The sequence below is a fragment of the Solenopsis invicta genome, chromosome 5 (genome assembly GCF_016802725.1).
Source record: "Solenopsis invicta isolate M01_SB chromosome 5, UNIL_Sinv_3.0, whole genome shotgun sequence".
NCBI classification, from domain to species: Eukaryota; Metazoa; Arthropoda; class Insecta; order Hymenoptera; family Formicidae; genus Solenopsis; species Solenopsis invicta.
The window spans coordinates 11,174,528-11,196,134 of record NC_052668.1 but is presented as its reverse complement, the minus strand read 5'-3'; the positions used below and the strand labels follow the sequence as shown (position 1 = coordinate 11,196,134).

General features: G+C 44.3%; 1 protein-coding gene across 1 annotated transcript in view; it reads right to left on the bottom strand.

Moving 5' to 3' along the window:
- LOC105207553 (protein dachsous) overlaps window positions 1-17,800 on the bottom strand; it is a 350,965-nt gene extending 333,165 nt beyond the window's left edge. The window contains exon 1 of the mRNA XM_026136311.2: window positions 14,285-17,800. Within this exon, the coding sequence (XP_025992096.2) occupies window positions 14,285-15,970 (1,686 nt within the window). The 5' untranslated portion in view covers window positions 15,971-17,800. The remainder of the gene's footprint in view (window positions 1-14,284) is intronic.
- Between the last annotated feature and the right edge of the window lie 3,807 nt (window positions 17,801-21,607).

Below are 21,607 nucleotides of genomic sequence, written 5' to 3'. Positions count from 1 at the left end.
CCGGTAATACCGGAATAATTCCAGGAAACTCTAGACGGACCGTTATGCTATAATTACGGTGTAGCGCGCGAGAGTTAAATTCATATCCATCGACGTTTTGGCCTAATATAACGCGCGAAGAATTCGCCACAATCGCAGCGGGAAATAAATTTTTACATATGAATCAAGGCGACGGCTACCGGATTGATCCGGACCTGTTTTCTGCGCCCATATGTAAATGAAGGTAAATAAATGATTATCTTGTCAGAGATGGGCTCTCGCTGTATACTTTAATCAAATAAATCTTCCACGCACATTTCATATACGAAATATAATTACCGCTAATCATACCATTTTGTGTTATATCTACACTAAATCGGTTGAGTAATAATGACCGTATCAAGATTATCGAGGCACCAGCGCGCGTAACAACATAATTTAATAATAATCGTTAAATTTGAGTTATTTACGATTTATTTATGAGATTGTAACGCGATTGTAAATTAACGGTTACCTAAGGTTTATTTCGCGGTTTCTTTGGAGAAAGATTATTAATACTCTGTTTGGATGTATTAAGTAGCGTTATAAAAAGAATCAAGACGTAAAAGATATGAGACGTTCCGCGCGTTAATTTCGTTTAAACGAGGGAACATTGTGTTGAAAGCCTTCGATCTTCGAGAAACAATACGAAATTTCGCAAGAACGTTTCCGCGATGAGAGAAGGGAGAAAGGGCCGTATCCACCTGAGCATCGCATCGGAACGCGATCTATCGAGTCTTATCGGTCTTATCGATCGGCCGGCATAACGACGAATTTCCGTCAAAGCGAGAGCGAAGTAGATTGAGGTAAGCACGTGAGGTTGGAGGGAAAGGAGGAGTGCAGAATGGAGAAGATGATTGGCCGAGAGTGAGAAGTGAGGCGCGGATCCTATCGGAAAGTAATTACCGGGCCGGTCGTGCGGTCGTAATTAATCAAATTCCGCGTAGGGATGACGCGACGAAAACGAATCGGCCCCGCGGCCAGGGGAATCCATTAGTGAAACACGCGTGTCTCGCGTGTATTATCGTCGACCGGCGCGCACACGGAAGAGGGTGCGAGCGTGCGAGCGTACTCAGTACCCTCGCACTCGCTCGGCGTTAGCTTCCACTTGACGCGCATGATCCTTCGATCTTGCACCTTATCCGACTAATTGTGCGAGCCTCTCTTTCTCTCTCTCTCTCTCTCTCTCTCTCTCTCTCTCTTCCTGTCCGTAGCGATGGAGAACCGTGACGGATCGACGGGTCAATCGAGGTCGTCACTCGGCGCATCTCGCCGTGCTTCTTCTTACCGCTTATCTCCGATTACACCGTCGCGAAACTATCGGTTTTCCGCGGGACCGCGCGCGAGAGATGGGAGCGCGGAACGGATTAAGTGTAACTCGGAAGAAGCCGCTCTCGATCCGGAGGGTTAACTGACCCTGAGCTGAGCGATTCGTGCCGTTCCTTACTGGATTATAGTGCTATAACACTAGGGTGGTCGTATTACCGTGCCGGTTAACAACTAATCGCTACTTGACGAATATATAATTTCTTTGCAATAAATTGGTAAACAAAACCATTTTGTGATCACGTCGTCGTCATCATCATCATCATCATCATCACCATCATCATCATCATCATCATCATCATCATCATCATCATTATTATTATTATTATTATTATTATTATTATTATTATTTCTCACCTAAATCTTCCCTTTTTCTTTTAATATTTAATCTCTTATCTAAAGGATATGTATAACTTGGCAAACGCGGAAGAATTAATCCGTATCTAATAATAAAATAGCGACGCACGCAAAACGCATCACATAAACCTCACCGTGAAAAATTCAACCTGTTCTTGTAATTTATCGTTTCTTATCGTTTTATCCGGCACGAGAAGGATCACAATTCGTAACACTTGCGATTTTGTCGATACCTAGCCTTGATACGGCAATTCATTGTTTTAGCTTCACGATATGATAGTAAAATAATGAAACACTTTATTATAAGAGAATAAAAACGGTAGGATACTCGATAGCACTTTTTGTTTAACAGTATCATTACTCATGGCAGATATACAGGGTGTCCCACAATTATTGTGTAACATTTAAGCATATAATGAATCCGCATGTAAGATGTTACATTTATTTATAATAATGTTTATGACATTCTTTTGCTTCCGATCTAAACAAACTGTATACGTTGCAAAGAAAAAAACTGCCGATCTATTACCGAAAAACAGTTAAGACAACCAATCACGTACAACATGAATCATTCAAGTGTGACAAGTTTTCCTTTGATATACCAAAAAAAAAAAAAAAATGGAATGTATCATCGTTTTATATACTTATAGCACCGTCGCTGTCGTTCCATGCACTATTTACTCGATTTATATTTATATAAACACAGTTTCAAACAAATATAAAATTTTAATATAAATTTATTAAGAAAAAAATTTGTTGAGAAAACCAAAATATATAGTCCGACACATTGAACTAAACAGTGAGATAATTCAAAAATTATTTAGTTGTACAAAAAGAGATATAATTTATTTATGTCAACCATTAAAATTTTTAATCAAGAATTAACCAAATTAACTCAATATTTAGTTGAACGTATCAAACTAAATATTTTAATTTTTTTCTCAGTGTTAAATTCAATTCCTTAAAGATTTCCGATTATTTTTGATAAAATAAATTGTCAAATGGGATCAAGGTCAATTAAACAAATAAGATGTAATATTATAAAAATAGTATATGTGTTGAAGAATTTCAAATATTACATACGTAGCCTCAATAAAACAAAACTTTACTTAATCTTTCTCAATCATAAAAAATGTCAAACAATCGACTAAATTGGTTGATTTCTACAGATTGTAACATAATTTATAGTTTAGAAGCTTTGTTATAAATTTAGACAATAACTATTAGTGTGCTTTAAATTCCGTTTCAATTATGTACACTGTAAAAAAATTTGTGTATAAAGATTAAAATACAATTTTCTAACAAATTATTTGTTTGAAGACGAAAATATGATGAGCCCAGCATCAATATATCAAAAATGAAAAATCGAACTATGTTTTGGAAACCTGGGTGTAATCTATTGCGAATATATAAATTATGTTGTCAAATTGTTTAACTTGTGTCTGTACTTCTTATCTGTATGAAGTCTTGTATGTATTCGACTCCTTTATATTTACATAATTCGACCTTTAACTCTCGATACATGATGCTGAACAGAACGTATTCTCGCCTCTAAACGAGTAATAATTTGTTAGAAAGTTATATTTTAATCTTTATATTCAAAATTTTTATGTGACGTGACCGAAATGGAATTCAAACCACTAATAGTCAATATCTAACTTTATAAAAAAGTTTCCGAACAATCAATTATGTTACAATGTAAAGAAATTAAATCAATTTAAATTGTTTGACGTTTTTACGATTAAAAAAAGACAAAATAAAGTCGAAACGTTTCGTTTTACTGATATTTGAAATATAATATGTATTTGAAATACTTCAATATATACACTATTTTTTTTAATAATATTCCATCTTATTTGCTCGGTTAACTGATTTCATTTTCGAATTTGCTTTAACATACACGGACCGTTATTTCTATTGTTTCTTTTTTTTGGATGAATTGTAATTTTCGCGCGTTAAATTTAATATTTATCTAATGCAGCATTATTAAGGTGAAAATATATTGCAAAATTATTAAAATTAGTTTACTAAACCTTAATTAATCCAAAAGTTTAAATCATCATAATAACATGAAATGTTTTAAGTGTTTTAAATTATAAACCTGTGATTCATACTTTATACCCACTGTATTAATAAAATTTTCAAAATTATTAAAAAAATTTTTTATTATACAATAACAGATACGCTAAGCAGGTATAAAAATAATACAGTTTTTATAATATTTGACATTTGTGTCATACCTACTAATAGAATAATAAATATTACTGTGTTAATTAAAAATGTCAATAGGATAAGCTTGTATCATATCGATCATATTACGAAAAAGATGACATGATCGTGTAACACAAAACAATTTAAATCTCACGACGCACAGCGCGAAAACAGCTTATTAACGCGAAACGCATTCCCTAACGTACGTCGCAAGTAGAAGTAATCTGTCAATACACATCCGCCATGTATTTTCAAGTAAGTCATAAAATAAAATTTCCCTGATAACCAGTCAGTTCTTACGTCGAGAGTAATATGTCGGTAAACAAGCTCGTAACATTTTCGCTAACGACAAGAGAAAGTAGGGTGGGGAAAAAAGTATTTAAGTATACGATCGAGAGACACGCGTTTAATATCGCGACTAAGACTATCAATTGGAAGTGGTATTTGACACGTTACTCCTCGGCCACGTTACGCCAGCCATTAGTATGCAAGGCGGAGTGCCGCGTGTATGTAAATCGTCCAATGGCATTCTGCATTGGAGAAATTCTCAAGTGCTTCGTTAACTGCTCCACATGTATAACCGCCTGTCCTATCGATAGGATAATCAAGCCGTACGCGGCGCGTACGACCACCTACACGACTTTCCTGCAGCCGTGCATCGATCGGAAAGCGGTTTTCCCTCTGAGCGCTGCAGCCGGTCGCGTCGGTCGCGGAACGAGATGCGTGTGGCGGAATGCGCCCAGAGCTCGATCGTGCGGCGGAGAAAATGCTCGGGACGTGGGATCGCCGATGATCGATCGTGAAATTAAGTGTAAAGCCGAGCTCACGAAATCCGATCTTGCGTGCGGCCTTCGGACGCCGCCGACCGGGCGATGACCGATCCGCAACGAATTTTCCTTGATTATTTCGCAATTGAAATTATGAAAACGAGCAAAGCGCAATTTAACGGATGAAAACGAGCAGGACAAGCGGTTGCCTTGCGAAAACTATATTTGCTCGCTGACATTAAAGTTTCTTCGGGCTTCTGATTTTGTGATTTTAACAGCGACAACGTACTAACGTTGTATTAAATTACTGTTTAATTTAAAATCTAAACGAAATAAACTTTCGCGAATGGCGAAATTAATTTCCATGAGATCGCGACGTACCGTTTAGGGCAAACGCGCCGCGGCTCTGACGCGCGTGATGCACGTGTGAACGAGGTCTACGCTCGGCTTAGCTCGTTTGCACTTTCCCGGTTGTGCATTGGAAAGTGCGGCTCGCACGCAGTTTCCCCCGTCTCTCTTCTCTCACTCCTTCGTCGACTGTCTCTCTACCTGGCTTATAGCCCGGCACCGATCTGCCTACCGCTTTCTCTCTTCGACGCCTCGATGCATGTACATATACACGCACTTAAAAGATCGACCTCTCTTCCGTGCCCCTCTTGCCCTCCACCCTCTCTTCGTTTCGTTAAACTCGGAGGAAACGCTCGGATGCAGCCGCAGGCTCTTTGGCACGAAGTGATTGAGAGTGACCGACTTCGATCGGAATACGAGACACGGCCCCGATTTTAACGTTTTAACGCCTTCGGCTCCCGACAGATCCGGTGAGCTTCTTGATCGTCCCTCATCCTCGTATCTTTGTTATAACTAAATTGAGCCGTTCATCCGAGAAAGGGTACGAGCGTACGGAAAATGAGAAATATGTTAATTATACAGGGTTCTATCGTTCACCGTCTTTAATTTTTAAAGCCGACCACAAGGTCTTTGGCGAGAAATTTCAATTTCTCCGGAGAGAAACGTACGTCCGTTTTCTGACAAAAAAATTATCGCATGCGTAAAGCGTACCGGTAAAATTATTTTTACCGGTACGCTTTGCGCATCCGATGCTTGGCCTGCGAGGTTACGATAAGCTTTATTGCGATAATTAAGTTTTCGTTTTTATCTTTATTCATTAAAGCGACGATGCAGCGGCGATTTTACGGTCCTATTGAGTTTATGCACATTCAAAGATAACGCGCCTTATTGGCGAATGTATTCTGTGTTCGAACGGTAACAAATAATTTAAATTGCAATTTATGCATTATAATATCACAATCGTGTTTAACGATATCTAAAATTTATAGGAAAAAATTGACTTATCGAAAACAAATCATTAACTGTACGGAGAAATAACGGTTTGTTAAAGAATTATCTATAAGTTTACTTGGATACAGATCTGAATAATTTTGTTATAAATCATCAAAATGATTATGTAAAATATTTAAGCCAATTGCTAGAATGTCAAAAACTTTTCCAGCATTGCCCATCATTCTTGAGCTTTCTTTATAATTATTTCAATGGTTCAATAAAAATTCTTTTCAGATATGTAGCAAAATTTTTAGATACTTTGACAACGCTATTCCTGTCCTCTCTTTTCCCTATCTAGATAAATTTTGTGAAAAATCCTATACGTTGAGCTTTGAACGTTTCTCCCGGGATTTCATGAATCGTTCGTAAGCTGAAATATCGTTGTAAAGCGACTTTATTGGGCGCGCTTCTAATCCCGGTATTGACAGCGCGAGGAGAAAGAGGGATAAATCGAACGATTGCGTAAAGAATGCAGGGATTTTTCTTGTCTTCTTATCCTGGCCGTGTGTGTCTGGCCGAGCTCGCCCAAGGATTTTACGAGCCGCGTTCTTCTTAACGGCGTTATGCACCGTAGACTCTCGACTCTCGGTCCCGGCCTTCTCGTAGGAGTTCTCGAGCAATCACCTACTTCTTACGACGTACACACCTTCTTACCGTCTGCTCCTCGCCGGCCCGATAGCCAGTCGGCATCGTTTGTCCGCGCCGTTGCAAGCATCACGCGTGTGCGCGTGTGAAAGGATGATTTTTGAAGGATGCCGGCTCGGCACTAAAGCTTGAATTTTTCGCAGGATCTCGCGCGCGGAGAATAATCTCCCGGGAATTCCAGCCCGGAATTGCGGCCTTCCCACCCGATGGGTAACATTAACCGCCGCGCCGGTGCGGAGTAACACGCGGAAAAAGACTCGGCATCGAAAGTGTGGCAGCCAAGTTTTAGGTCGCTTCTTCGCGTAACGCTCTTGCCCGTCGATGTGAAAGAACTCCTCGAAATTTACGAGCGAAAACTCTCGCTCGCCTTTTTTTCACGATTGTTTAAACGGTGTACGAGATTTCTATGCATTCGGTCACGAAACGCAAAGACTATCGAGATATAGGAGAGAGAAGAACGTCGGGTAATCCAGGGACACGCGGGAAATCCGATAACGGATGGTTATCGCGCTCAGTGCTGCTAGAAGCGCGAGAAAATGATGATAATCAGCCGCACCGATAAGGATAATTCCGTTCTTCTCCTCGCTAAACGATCGCCGCCCGTTGGCATTTATTTTCAGCCAGCGCGAATTATTTTGATCATTTCTTGCGAAGGGAAAATCGCCGCAATTCGTGGTGAAACACATGGACTTGTGAAAGATTGAAGAATACGATTCCCCTAAAGCGGCGACGTTGTTATATCTGGAGAAGCACTATTTCGCCATCCGTATTCCGTTTAATCGTTTCTGATAAACGAAAGGGTAAGGTAAATATACGCCGCTTTTAAATTTTGACAAGTTGTTTGAAAAAATAAATAAATTAACAAAGTGATAAGACTATCAATTTTCTAAAATTAATATTTTAAATTAGCAAACACGTATATAAAAGTTGACAATAAACAAAAATATATTTATGTACAAAAAATTAAGGGTAAACTGCAAATGTCCTGAATTGTTTCTCTTATGTTATATTGTACAAAAACTGTATTATAATTATGTGATACTTTATTATTTTATCATTTTTTAAACGCATTAGTGCAAAACTAAAACACTTTGTATTGCAACCCAAAATTGTTTGATTTTATCATGTTACAGGTTACTTCGTCGCAGTAACAATTTAAAAGTGAAGTTAGTCGCGGAGAGTGAAAAGTGACAGATTTTCGACATGGGTTTTTGGAAACCAATCGCAATTCTTTCCATAGAAAATCACATTAGGGTCACCGCAGTCGTTGAACAATCACCAGTGAATGTTTCAAAAAAAGTATAAAAATAATAATACTTTAATATAATAAATTGCAAATTAATTGTATTTTTTATGATCTAATTTTCATAAAGATTTTATTAAAGTAACACTTTTTTATTAAAAAATGTAATTATATTAAAATTTTATTTATATGTTTATTAACTGGTTCAATTTTTTAATTTTTTTTTGTTTTGTTTTCATTGACTGGTGCAGTGACCCTATATGCATTTACTTTGACGGAGCCATTTGAGATACACTTTGATGACAACTTTTCGATAAGTGACACCTGAGACACTTTTAATCAGCTGTGTTTTATTACGGACACAAAACAAATTACAGTAGCGTTATTCGGGTCAGTGGCATAATTCCGTATACTAATTAATCTTAAAGCGAATACAAGAGAGAAGATCATTGTCGCGTCGAGAATTCACTCGTGTGCCGCAGCTTCTTACGTTTCATTGTCATTAGCAAGGATCGCGTCCGTCGACATGGTGTATTTTGGCACGAGGAGAAATTTGGTTAGCGCGCACCGATCCGCGGCACCGTGTTTTAACGAGGATGACTTTCTAATGTCCATAATTGCTTCGCGCGATACGGCTCCGCGATATAAGTTGTTATTCCCGTTCGGTGAGAGACGGTCTATCCTCCTTTTTTTTTATCGGCTATCCCGAGGCTCGAGATCTGGCCTCTATTATTCCCAAGATGGGGATGCGGAATGGAGAACGGCGGCGTTACGCGTACGCACGCGCGATTACACTTTCGCTCGAGCCGTAAGGCAGAATTTTCAGCGCGGAGAATTAAAAGTGAGCGTAAAAGACCGCGAAATGATACAGCGAAAAATACGAAAGAAATAGCTCTCAGGGTCGCTAAAACTCAAACGATTTTAACGACTTCTTGAAGCAGTCGAGTGTCGACGAATACAGTTCCGTTTGCGAGCAGTAATAAGGAAAAAAAAAAGAAGGATGGATTAATCAGCGATTTAAAAAGAATTATAGGCGCATTATGGAGTCCCGTGTTATTCGATCGCCTACCCCTTCCTCATTTGAATCGTTTAACTCGTCATAGTCGAAAATCATTTTATTTTTACGCGGCGGTTACGTGAAACACATCGTTTTTTTTTTAAGTCTCACGTTACCCCACACGCACTTAATTTATTACATCGGGTGCTGCGCAAAGTTCTTACGCAACCCGCATGATTCTGTGGTAAGAGGAGTTTCAATTCAGCGACTCTGTTGTGCTGTCAACACATGCATAATAAAGCAGATTTGCATAAATGGAAATTACATTTGATACGAAATACGTAAACGCGCGTAATTCATATTTGGGGTGTCAGGAACGGCGCGTATCGCGGTAGTCCAAAGATAAATGACTTCCGCGTATCTCCGCTTCCAATCCGCTAGGATACATAAACGCGTATTTATTATGCGCGCTGCAAAATCTTCATTACGCATTCGCTATTTTAATTTAAAGCCACGCGTGCTCGCGGGTTAACGAGCGCGTACGTGTCAACGTTTCGCAATCCGGGGCGCGCGAGCCCGGAAAAATAGGATCAGATTCGTATTATGTGGCGCGGTATTACGATTAGAGCCGAGTGTGCAGCGCGCTCGATTGCATAATCCGCTCGTAAATAAGCGGTCGTGCGTCCGCGCCCGCAAGCTCGTTCATTCGCTCGCTCGACCCGAAAGAATGCGAGCGAATGTCACCTGTCAGCGGGGCGATCGCGCATCGCGCGAGCAGTACGAATATAAATATAGCAATTATGACTTTTCAGGAGTAGCGCTATCGAGCGGCGACGCGCTTCGCGATTGCAACGGTGAGACGGCGGTGGCGCGGCGGCGCGGCGACGAACGGTGCACACGCGAATGCATATACATATATCTCTGCCTCGTCGTTTGCGCTCGGGAATGCGGTCTATAGCGCGTAGGATCGAGAGCGGACCAACGAGAGGTAGGGAGAGACCGGGAGCGAATGAAGGAAAGAGCAAGAGAATGAAGAGACGTGCAAGCGAATGGGACAGGGGAAGCAAGGAGATACGGGAAGAGCGGGAGAGAAAGAGAGAGAGGTACGAAGAAAGGTGAGATAGAGAGAAGGAGATACCGAGCGAAAGATCGCGAGGGAAAGGGAAAGGGAAAGGATCAGAGAAGAGAAGAGACGTGGAGAGACAAGGAGGCTGGATTCGCCCGAGTAGGAGCGAGAATAAGATAAAGAAGAGCGAAAGAGAAGAGAAGAAGTGAAGGTAGCTAGAGGAAGAGAAGAAAACCGTCGGTGTGAGAGAGAGAGAGAGAGAGAGAGAGATGGAGAACGCGCACGGCAGTCGTAAACGGCAACAATTGCTGCGGGCGTTGCCACTCGAAAGCCCGAGTGCCTAATGCCAGATGTCAGACGGTGGTTAGAGTCATTACGGTCATCACTTCGTACCACGATATACACGCGGTGTGTGTGCACCGGCGGCGGCGGCGGCGGCGGCAGCGGGGCCGATGCAACGGCCTCGCATTCGCATCGACTGCCACGCACCGCGATCGTCCGATTCGTAATCGATTCTCGACTCGAGAGCAGTGGCCATGGAAAGTGTAGCGACGATCGGGAAGACAACGACGCGACGGCCGGAGGGAGACACGGGTCCCGGTCCTCGAGAAAGATGGGAGAAGGAGGAAAGTACCGAAGTGGAGCACGCCTCGCTGGCGTTTTTCTCGAGTCCCTCGTTCTTTCCGAGCTCGTTGTTAGAGAGACGGACGCGTATAGAGAAACGGACAAAAGGCGCCGTGGCTTAATGATCCTCCGGTTAGGATGGATAATGGGAGACCTGCGCGAGGATGAATTGGAATCAGTGTACTCGACGTGTAGGCCGCGAGCATAACTACGTACGCGCGCGTTCCGTTATTCCCGTGTGTGAATATGCGCGGATATCGTTAGATCCGAGAAATAAATGCGCGTGAGACGTAGATTAGTGTTCGCTGAAAGCGCGATTCCTACGCGAATCACGGTTACTGCCGTTGAAGAGATGAATTAGATGTATCGTAACTGAATTGTTCGCCGGTATCCGACAATATCTGCGTTTGACATTTTCGTCTTTTTCTCTAATCGTTATCAGCTTCGCTTTACTGATCTATTGGCATCTGTCGTTATCAAACGATCGCGTTTAGCGTTAAACGAAGACGAAAGCAGAGACAGAAGTTTCTCAGGAACCGAGCGCGAGGACTCGCCTTCGCGCGAGTCCAACTTCCAAAACCCGTTTCTACATCGGAGCCGCCGTAGATCTGGTCTCTGTTCGCGAGATAGAAAGAACGGCGAGCGAGTGGAATAGAGAGGAAAGAAGCGAGAATGATACAGAGAGAGAGAGAGAGAGAGAGAGAGAGAGAAAGAGAGAGAGAGAGAGACAGACAGTGAGAGAGCCGAAGAAATGCACAGAGGCGAAGGGGACGAGAGGCTCGAGAGACGGAGGACCAAAGGGGTGGAGTCGCATCGAGGGGGATGGAGCGAAGAGAGCGTCCGGGTCCGGGCCAAGCCGGGGCCCGGTTCCGAGAGCTCGGACGAAAAATCTGTAATTATAATAATTACAGCCGAGCGAACAACAATTATAAATCATCATTGAACTAGGCAGCGAAACGCCAATAAAATATATACCGTACCGGGGGCAGACATTAACATCGGCGTCGCATTGCGTACGTAGGGGTCCGGGATGCACGGTCCGCCGGATGCGTTCGTCGTGCCCCGCGCGACGATTGAAAAATGCACTCGGCTTATTCCCGTGCAATTTCCATCGGCATTCGGCTGCGCGTACCCGCGCCGCACGCGGATGACAATCCAGCGGGACAAAAAAGGGTCGAGCGAGTGCCCGCGCGAGACAGACAGGATGTGGGAGAAGGAAGGCGGAGAAGATTTCTTCTCTACCTTCATTTCGCGTTCTTGCTTCGTATCCTCATCCTCTTCCCCACAGGAATCTACGGTCCACAAATCGGTGCTATGAATGACGGACGTTATTGCAAAGTTCCCTCGTCATGGATGAATATTTCCATCGGAAATGCGACAATTGAAATGTGATAAACGTATACAGCGCGGAAAGACGTATCGTCGAAGCGATTTTTAACGAACGAATTATTATCTTTAATGTTACAATTACGTTTAAAGCTTTAGTTTTTAGTGTCAATTTAGGAATAAATTTATTTATGCGGCAAGAGCTGTAGGAAGAATCTCTAACATACTTGTTCGCTATTTTTGTTAATCTATCGTAAGTTCGTTAGGCGATCGCGGCAGCCGCGGCAGTATAATATTACTTTCGACGATTACGTCGAACGTAATACGATCACTCGTAACGTCGTCGGTGTGTCGACAGCCAGTATACACGCGCAATCGCCTTTGCGAAATGACGCGACATCTCAAATTTCAGAGACGCGTGCGAACACGTGCGGGAGGTGGCGGCGATGCGGCGGCGCCATCTATTATCCCTTTATCCCATCTCTTTTCCAGGATCTTTCCTTTATTGTATTCCGTCCTGGCCTTGTCATCGTGGGGTGTGTACAAATGTGCGCGGCCGCTCGTCGCTCGGCGGGACGTAAAGACGCGGCGCCAGCTCGTGAAGCACCCATCGGGTGTCGGGACCAACTTGTTCGCGTTCTAACACCGCTCCGGGGAGAAAGGGCGTCTCGGGCGCGTACAGCGGCGGCGACGGCTTCGCTAAAGGGAACGTGTAGGGAACGAGGAATTTTCCACATGATCCCACTCGCGCGGTCGATACACCACGCGGAGCTAGGCACCAGGCACCACCGGCCGGAACGGCGAGGCGCGGGCGAACTGTACGCCACATTCCTTTCTTATTATTTTCCTCTCATCTCTCGGTTCGACGACGTTACGCCCCTGAGCGACTCACGTCGCCGCTATGCGTGCCCGCGTACGTACGCAACACTTCTTTCCCTCATTCAGTCGCCACCACTCCGTGGCTCCTACTCGTATTCGCTTGTATACGGTACTCTCCGCCTCTCCTCGCGGAGAGAAAGACGGCGCGCGGGCCGTATATATGCAAATGAAGCGTAACGCGAATTTATACTTCACCTCTCCTGGACCGCGCTTTTGTCGCGGAATAAGAAAACGAAATGATGATAGATGACACGCACGCCGCCCGGATATCCGCGATACTAATTGAAACAGCCGGAGAAAACCATCCTTCCCGTTTGCTCTCCCTCCTCCCTCTCTCTTTCTCTCTTTCGAGTACCAATTACAGCTTTCCCGGCTTTAACATACGTGCCTGACGGCCCGCGGCTGGTTACGAGCGTTCGTTCGTGCCCTTTTGCCCGCCTGACTGCATCGAGGAACCTTTAATGTGAATCTTAGCGACTTTACGCGAAACGACGTGGCTTATGCAAGGGTTAAACGCAAAGTACCCACCGGGTGTGTAACGTCACTCTCTAGCGCCGACGCGCGACATTTAAGATATTAATTTATAGAGGCTGGTCGTCGCGAGTGCGCGCAACACGGCCGGTAAATGTCTCGCGCAATCGATTCCGATGACGGGTCAATTAGAAGCTGCGGCATAAAGACCGATGACGGATTTTCTCCGATCGAGTCGATAGGGATTAGCGCGATTTCTCAAGTGTACGTCAATTAAGCTTCAATCTTACATTGATTTGTGACTTCTGTATAATCGATTCGCGCTTTCTCAAGCGCAGACGCGATTTAACAAATTAAGATAGAGAATACCTCAAACCCGAATCGAATTCTCTCTCTCTCTCTCTCGGAATATAAATATCAATTACTCGGCAAGAAAGACACCGACGGTGCGGGGCGCTTGTTAAGGGAGATGACAGCGTTACGTCCGTCCGTACGTAACACCCGCGAACGTCCGAACAAGTGTGGAAAATATTCCGTACGTCATATAGATATCAAGCGGCGTGACAAGCAATTCACAAAATTGCAACAGCCCGCGGACCTATTTCGCAACTTTTTGCGTTGCAGCCCGACTGACGAAACAATTGCCCGTTAGCGTTACTATATACGACTTGATATGTGAGCGAGCGAGCGAGCGAGCTGCGGCGTTAAGAGAGCAACGTCAAAAATACGATATCACGGCCGCGGCAAGTGTGAGAAGCGCAACGTAAACATATCGCTCACACTTTGAACGCAACAATGCTAACAGGACATTGTCCATTCCGAAATGCGATTCGCAGCGTAAACTCTCTCGCGTCGCACGCATCTTCTTTCACCTCACGTCGCGCGGCCTGACGCCATGACGTGACGTTAGCATCGAATTTAGCCAAATCCCAAACGCACTATCGTCGCACTAAAGGGCGTAATGGGGGTCCCCCATCATGTTCCAAGCGGAGACTTTTTTTCTACAATCCTACCTTGAGGAAGCAGCGTCCGACGGGTATGTCCTCCGGCACGTTGGCGCTGTAGAGCGGCTTCTCGAAGATGGGCTCGTTGTCGTTGAGATCGTGGATGGTGACTCGCACGGTCGCGCTGCTGCTGAGGGGCGGTCGTCCGGAGTCGGTCGCGTACACTATTAGAATCGGTGCCGGATTGGCTTCGCAGTCCACGTGCGTCATCGTGGTGATGAGGCCGCTGGTCTCGTCGATCGCGAACCACGTCGCGTTAATGAGAGAATAACGGATCGCCGAGTTGGCGCCCTCGTCGAGATCAGTCGCGACCACCTGTATCACCGACGTGCCGGGCTCGGACGCCTCCAGGAGATGCGCCTCGTATCTGTCGCGCTCGAATTCGGGCGCGTTGTCGTTGACGTCGGTGACGAGGAGCCGAAAGGTGCGCACAGCGCACAACGGAGGCGTGCCGGCGTCCGTCGCCTCCACCGACAACTCGTAGACGGACTGCTCCTCGCGATCCAACGGCCGTTCGACCACCACGAGGTAGATGATGTTGTCTCGCGTGGCCAGACCGAAGTGACCGTCGCCACCCATCAACGTGACCGTCGCGTTCGAGTACTCCGTCCGGGAGTCGGGATCGCTGATGGATATCCGGGCGACGAATTCGCCGGGCAGCGCGCTCTCGCTGATCTTGGGAGTCGCGTCGTCCGACAGAAAGATGACGGTGATGGCCGGCTGATTGTCGTTGACGTCGGTCACGCGGACGGAGAGGAAGGCGCTGGCCTCGAGCGGCTGGGCACCGCGATCCCGGGCGACGATCACCAGCTCGTGGTGCTCCTTCGACTCGAAGTCGAGGGCCTTGTTCACGTAGACCATGCCGGTCTCCGGATCGATGCGGAACATCTCCTCGCGATCGGACTGTCGGCGATTGATGGAGTACTCGATGCGCCCGTTGTCGCCGGCATCGGCGTCGGTCGCGTTTACCGCGAGCACCGGCGTACCGACGGTCGCGTTCTCCGGCACGCTCGCCATGTATCGCGTCTGATTGAAGACGGGCGGATTATCGTTGACATCCTGCACGGTCACGTTGACCGTCAAGCGGGAGCGAAGCGGCGGCGTGCCGCCGTCGAGCGCCTCGATCACCAGATAATATCGGGAGCGCGCCTCCCGGTCCAGCGAGCCGGCGATCTGAAGGTCCAGGTACAGAACGCCGTCGCGGCCGCGCTGCTGCGACAGCCGGAACGCGTCGCCGTGATTGCCGGACACGATCTCGTAGCGTTGCGTCGTGTATTGGCCGAGATCGGGGTCGTACGCCGGTGGCAGGGGCCGCTTCACGTCGCGGGGCGAGTTCTCCGGAAACTCAATGTCTACGTGATCCTCGGCGAAGGTGGGCGCGTTATCGTTCTCGTCGAGCACATTGATAACCACCCGCACGCTCGGCAGCGCGACCAGGCTGTACGACGGCCGGGTCTCGCGGTCCAACGGCACTCGCGTCTTTATCTCGCCCGTGGTCGGTTCGACGATCAGGTCGGTCTCCACCGGCGAGCCCGGCACCAACGCTATCAGATACGGCGGACTGTCGATGTCGATGAAACCCACCCGAGTGCCCGGCCGCACGTTCTCGGACACCTCCAGGTACTTGACGCGCTCGGGCTGCGCGCCCGGGGCGGGGGTCGCTCCCAGGACGAGGAACAGTAGCAGATGCCACATCCTGGGGCCAGCCTCCAGCACCACGCCACCTCTTCCTCCTCCTCCTCCTCGCCCTCCTCGACTCACGATATTATCTCGACCTTTCCATTCTCTACGCGGCCACCTGTCGCGACGCGAAATGAAATGGATTCCTCGTGGCCACTGGGGTCGCGCGAGTTGACGACTCTCGGCGTCCCTCCGCGTTCTCTCCTGCCTGTCGCGTTTCTCTCCACCGGCACTTTTCTCTTATCACCCAACACAAGTATAAACCTGCTAAGTTAACCTTTAAGTAGCACCAACACGAAGCAACCACCAAAATATCACTGTTTTATCCTTCGAATGGGTCTCTTGTGACCCTAATATTCACTTCCACCGTGACTTTTTTTTTTACGTTCACACGCAGGGAGTACCCGCGCGCTCCCTTCTTCGCGCGCTCCACTTTACGCGAACGTTTCAAGTATCGGCGTAATTGTCTCTCACCGTGTCACGTCAATTTGCATCCGCGGTCACGCGAGCCTTGCCTCGGTGCACTTGGTCGGTGCGAGGACATAGTAGTAGCGTCCGTCGCGGGGATTCGCCCGAACGCCGAACGACGCTGATGATACCCGAATTATCGCGGCGCTCTTACTCTTTCCTCTCCTTCCTCGGACAGAGCGTTTTCGCTCTCCCGTTTTCTTTGCCTTTAGGTATATAAACCTTTTTAGCGAACTGGCGCGCTACGACGAGATACGACACATCCCTCGCGTTAGATCCATATCGTAACCGATCGCGATAAAACCGATCAGTACGACCGCTCGCGAACCCGGCGCGATCGTCTGGCGTCACGCATGACCGTCGGACACCTCGCGCTCCTCGGCGCTGTCCCGTACGTCGCGGGTTCGTCCGCCTCGATCGCCGATCGCGTGATTCGTCCCACGACGTCACCGGCCGGTCATTGCCGCTGTCATTCTCGTTGGCCGGCTGCCGCGTAAGACGCCCCCGATTGATTCGCGAACCGGAGTCAACGGACCAGCGTGTAGAGCTGATGTCGACGTCGCGGTCTGTTGGTATAGCAATAGAATTCTTGAAACGAGAAAAGCGGATCGTACGACTCGCGAACGACGATTGTTGAAACAACACTCCGAACTGTCAATCCCTGTATGCCAGTGGACACGCGCGCGCGAATAGAGACGAGTCAAATGACGCGCGTCTTGCCCAATCTCGTTACACGAGACGCGCAAAGTATCGCGCGGTGTCGCGCTGGCAACTCGCCTGCACGCGCTTCTCTCCGTGGCTCTCGCAGAGGAGAAGAGACGCACCGGTCGCCGTCCGATGACTCTCGTCTCTCCTTTCGCGGCCTACTCTCGATCTCGAAGGGTCGGAACACACTCCTCAGTCGCGCTCCGTTTTCTCCCGAACTGAACGAGACCGGCGCGTCGCACCGTGTTGCTCCGCGCGCGCGTCTCTCCGTATGACGATAATCACGGAGAGGTCAAAGGCGCGAACCGCGAGGACCAAACGACAGGGAGCGTAAAACCCTTCGTAGGTACGGCGGTAGCACGAGGTGTCGCGTACACGGGCCCAACGTCCGTTCCGCGCGGCTTCGAAGTTAGGCATGCACTGACATGGCGGCACCTGCGAGGTCTACCCTTCCCCTAACCCGACGGACTCGCCTGGCTCGGTCAGGGGAACTCACGGCTGGACCCGACCAACGGCGGCCATCTTGGAGAGGGGAGCTGCCGCGCGGCGCTGGTACCGGGTCTCGAGAGGCCCCGGCATTCAACGCGCTTCGTGGCAGCGAGCAGCTAGACCATACCAAACTCTTACCTGCCTGCCTGCCTGCCTGCCTGCTTGCTTGCCCGCTCGCATGCCGACTCTCTCTCTCTCTCTCTCTCTCTCTCTAGCTCGCTCGCACGTCCGTTCCTCTCGCTCCCTTTCCCTCTTCTTCTTCCACCACCGTCGTGTGCTTCTTCCTCTACCTACCTACCTGAGCGCTCGGTATGCGAAAAACTGACTTACCGTCAGCGCTCATTCCGCGCCTGGCTCTACGAGCCTCCTGTACTGAGGGTCCTGGTGCCAAAGGTCCCGGAATTTCATGACGCGAGACGAGAAAAGGGGCCACGGAAACGTGCCGTCTCCTAGAAACACGTATTGTATGTGTGAGGGAAAAGATGCCTGGGACCTGCACGGATTGTTTAATGTGCTAATCAAACTGAGCCGATCGTAAGGATTCTGGAATTTTGCGACCTGAGAAATGTTTGCAGGGATGTTTGCCGTTTTCCAGAAACATTTTCCACGGAAAAGATACCTTAGGCGATAGGCCTTTGAGCATATCGTACGAATTGACTAATGACTTAGGACCTTTTGGAGGAGATACAAAGATCCTGGAATTTCGTAACGTGACAGGAAAAGCGGCTATGAGAACGTGTCGCTTCTCAGAAATGCGTGTTACGCGAATTGCGAGAGGAACGCATTTAGATAAAGCGCATTCTCGAAATGCCATAACATTTCTAAAACGAAATTGAACAAGTTACAACCTGAACTTGATTCGAAAGATTTTAAACTTCCTCAGATATACAACTATCAACTTTTGAATCGGATTCATAAAACCGTGTTTATATTACGATTATGGTATATCAGAAGTTATATATAAAAAAATTTTATTACAAACTTATATTTTCAGCATTATATTAATTTTGATCTTTTCTTAATATTAGGAAAATTTATTAGAAATCAAAGCTAGTGTTACTTGCTACTAAAATAAACTAAAATCGTGCAATATGATATTTTAAACTATTTCGAAAGGATTATAATGTGTGCGATTATGGAAGTGAATTTGTGCTAGTTTTCTAAATCGTTCAATATTTTACATTTCTACACTGCCAAAAAGTTATTAACTTGACTTTTTTCAACTTAGGTTTTTTTTCAATTAGTTATAAATTTAAGTTAAATGTACAGCGTAAACTAAAGTTCAAGTATTTTATATATTTAAGTTATATATATATATATACATATATACATACTTGAACAAAAAAAGTTTAATCAAATTGAAAAATTTAGTCAAATTAACTTTTTTCAGTGTACTTAGTAACAAACAATATTCAGCGACAGAAATATAAAGTAAATAAGAAATAAATAATATAGACACAAAAATTTAATAGATTGTATTCTATTTTGTGCGTGCTAAGAACTTTGAAAAATCATATAAAACTGATGTTAATTTTTGATTAATTTATGTATATAGCTGATAATTAATATAAGTAATTATGCAATTTTATACAGAATTTTTATATTTTTATTAAAAAAGAATTTATTGTAAAATATTTTAAACATTTATCATAAATATTTGCAATTATTATAAAAAAACTTATTTTGCCTAATTTCTTCATCTCTAGATAACTTTATTCGTGAGATACCTCTCGAAAAATATAGTAATTTCTAGTAAAATTCTAATACATTTTGTATCAAAAGTTAATAATATACAAGAACAACTCTCTTAAATACGTAAGAGGTTTCAGTGAAGAAAACGAAGTTTTAGCTAAAATTGAGGAATATCATTATCTGAAAGTTAGCTATTAGGAAGTGTGAAGAAATCGGGTATAAATTGACATTCTTATAAAATTTCTCAAGTTTCCTAAATTTATCACCGTATTTTATTATATAATAAATTATTACATTAATAAGTGATATTAATGTAATGTAAGCTTGACAAGTGATAACAATCGAAATAATAATTGATAAAAACAAAAATATGTCAGAGAAAGATTTAGGTCCAAATTCTGACTAAGGTAATATTTCTCGCAATAAATTCTTTACAGTTCACAAAATAAGTAAGGGGGAGGGGGATTGTATATATGCTTCTAAGCATCAAAATTATTAAATTAGCAATTTAATTTTGTAATGTTACATTTCTGGGTTCTTCTTAAGAGGATGCTATACTGACGGAAATTACCGACCATTACAGTGTTCATTAATTTTTGAATTGGCTTTACAGATCACAAAATCCTTTTGCAAAATAAAAGTACGCACCAAAACAAAGTCTGCTCTGGTAAATTTTATGAGAAAATCGATCAAAAAGTTAAAAATTCATTTATTTTCGTTTCGTGGATCTGTCAACCAAGGTTAATTTTTGTTATTTACTGACGTTCTGTAGCTCGTATGTATAAAATGAGACCAGGGCGAACTTCAGAAAACTCTAACACACAACACTGACTGTGTATCGTTTCAGTCAACAACCTAACAAAAAAGTTTAATAGGTGAACAGCTGTACGTATCCAAATTTCGCTTAGCACACGTAAACGATGGCAAGAAGAGCAGTGGCTGTAGTTGATAGGTCTTTTCGCAGATGGCGAAATAATCGAAAAACAAAGACAGATCTATGCGTTGGACAAAGAGCGATAGCCTGGTCTCCCTCGAAAAATAATCTGCAATGCCGACGTCGAGGAAGTTCTTCGGTCACTATAGCATCCTCTTAAGTTGCGTTTTAATTCCAAGTATGCGCCGCGCAGTTTTGCATTTAAAAAAAATTTTAACTGCAAAACTAATTGTTTGTAAATTCACCTAGAAAATTATTATTGAGTATTAAGATCAGCTTTCGGCCGGTATAGCTATTCTCGTTATTTAAGTATTTTAATAGATTTTCCGGTCATATAAGGATATCCTTTATAAACATTTCAATTGCAAATTAAATTTACAAGTTGTCTTTATTTAGACTTCCTTACCTTATTATTTTAACGTTATTTAATTTTAATTATTAAATATTTGGTCATTTTTTTTAAAGAAATTATTAATAAAATAAGTATTAGTCAAAATGATTCCGCATTATGCTTTTAATTATTTTATTTATTAATTTATTTATTATTTTAATTCATAAATATGATACTTTCAAAAACTATATATGATTTAGAAGATTTACAGATATGATACATTTTATAACTTAATTCGTAAGTCTTCTAAATCATATCGCTTGTCTAAATCATTTTGCAACATGTTGCAAAAAGGCTTATAATAAGTAATATAATTTGTTATTGATAAAGGATTAAAGATTGTTGTAACAGATACTTGAAACATCAGGTTACAATTTTCAACGTTTATTTGCGTACAAATTAGTATTATTCAATTTGCACATAAATATAAAATATAATAAAAAGTAACTTAAGTGGTACGTATTTGACAACTCTTCCCTTATTAATATATGCAAACGGATAATTTCCATTAAAGACACATTTCTCAGTTCGTCACGACATTTATTGTTTTAAATGTCTTTATGTAGAAAGAATTAGATATTATATAACGATATGAGAGTATAAATACTACCTCGTCGTTCTAAATACTATCGTTCCAAGAACCAATATATCCTTGTCAATCAATGCCACAGGACATCCTTAACAGCCGCAATCATGGTTGCATAAAAAATGTAAGCACCACCGTAAAATAAGGAGTTCAAGGTATCGGGTAAAATTAGACTGTCAGCGTTTTCTTCATTGCGAGACAGCCTCGCGGTTGTAGGATTCGTCGAGCACGCAAACGCGCGCTCGGAGATCGAAAAGTCAATAGGTTTGCAGACGGGGTTTAACGATTACGAGATGAGCTAACGAGCATCGATCGACAATCGTCGTGGAACCGTCGCAAATCGAATCTCGCTTGCACGGCCGTTACAACGATTCGCCAATACGCTCC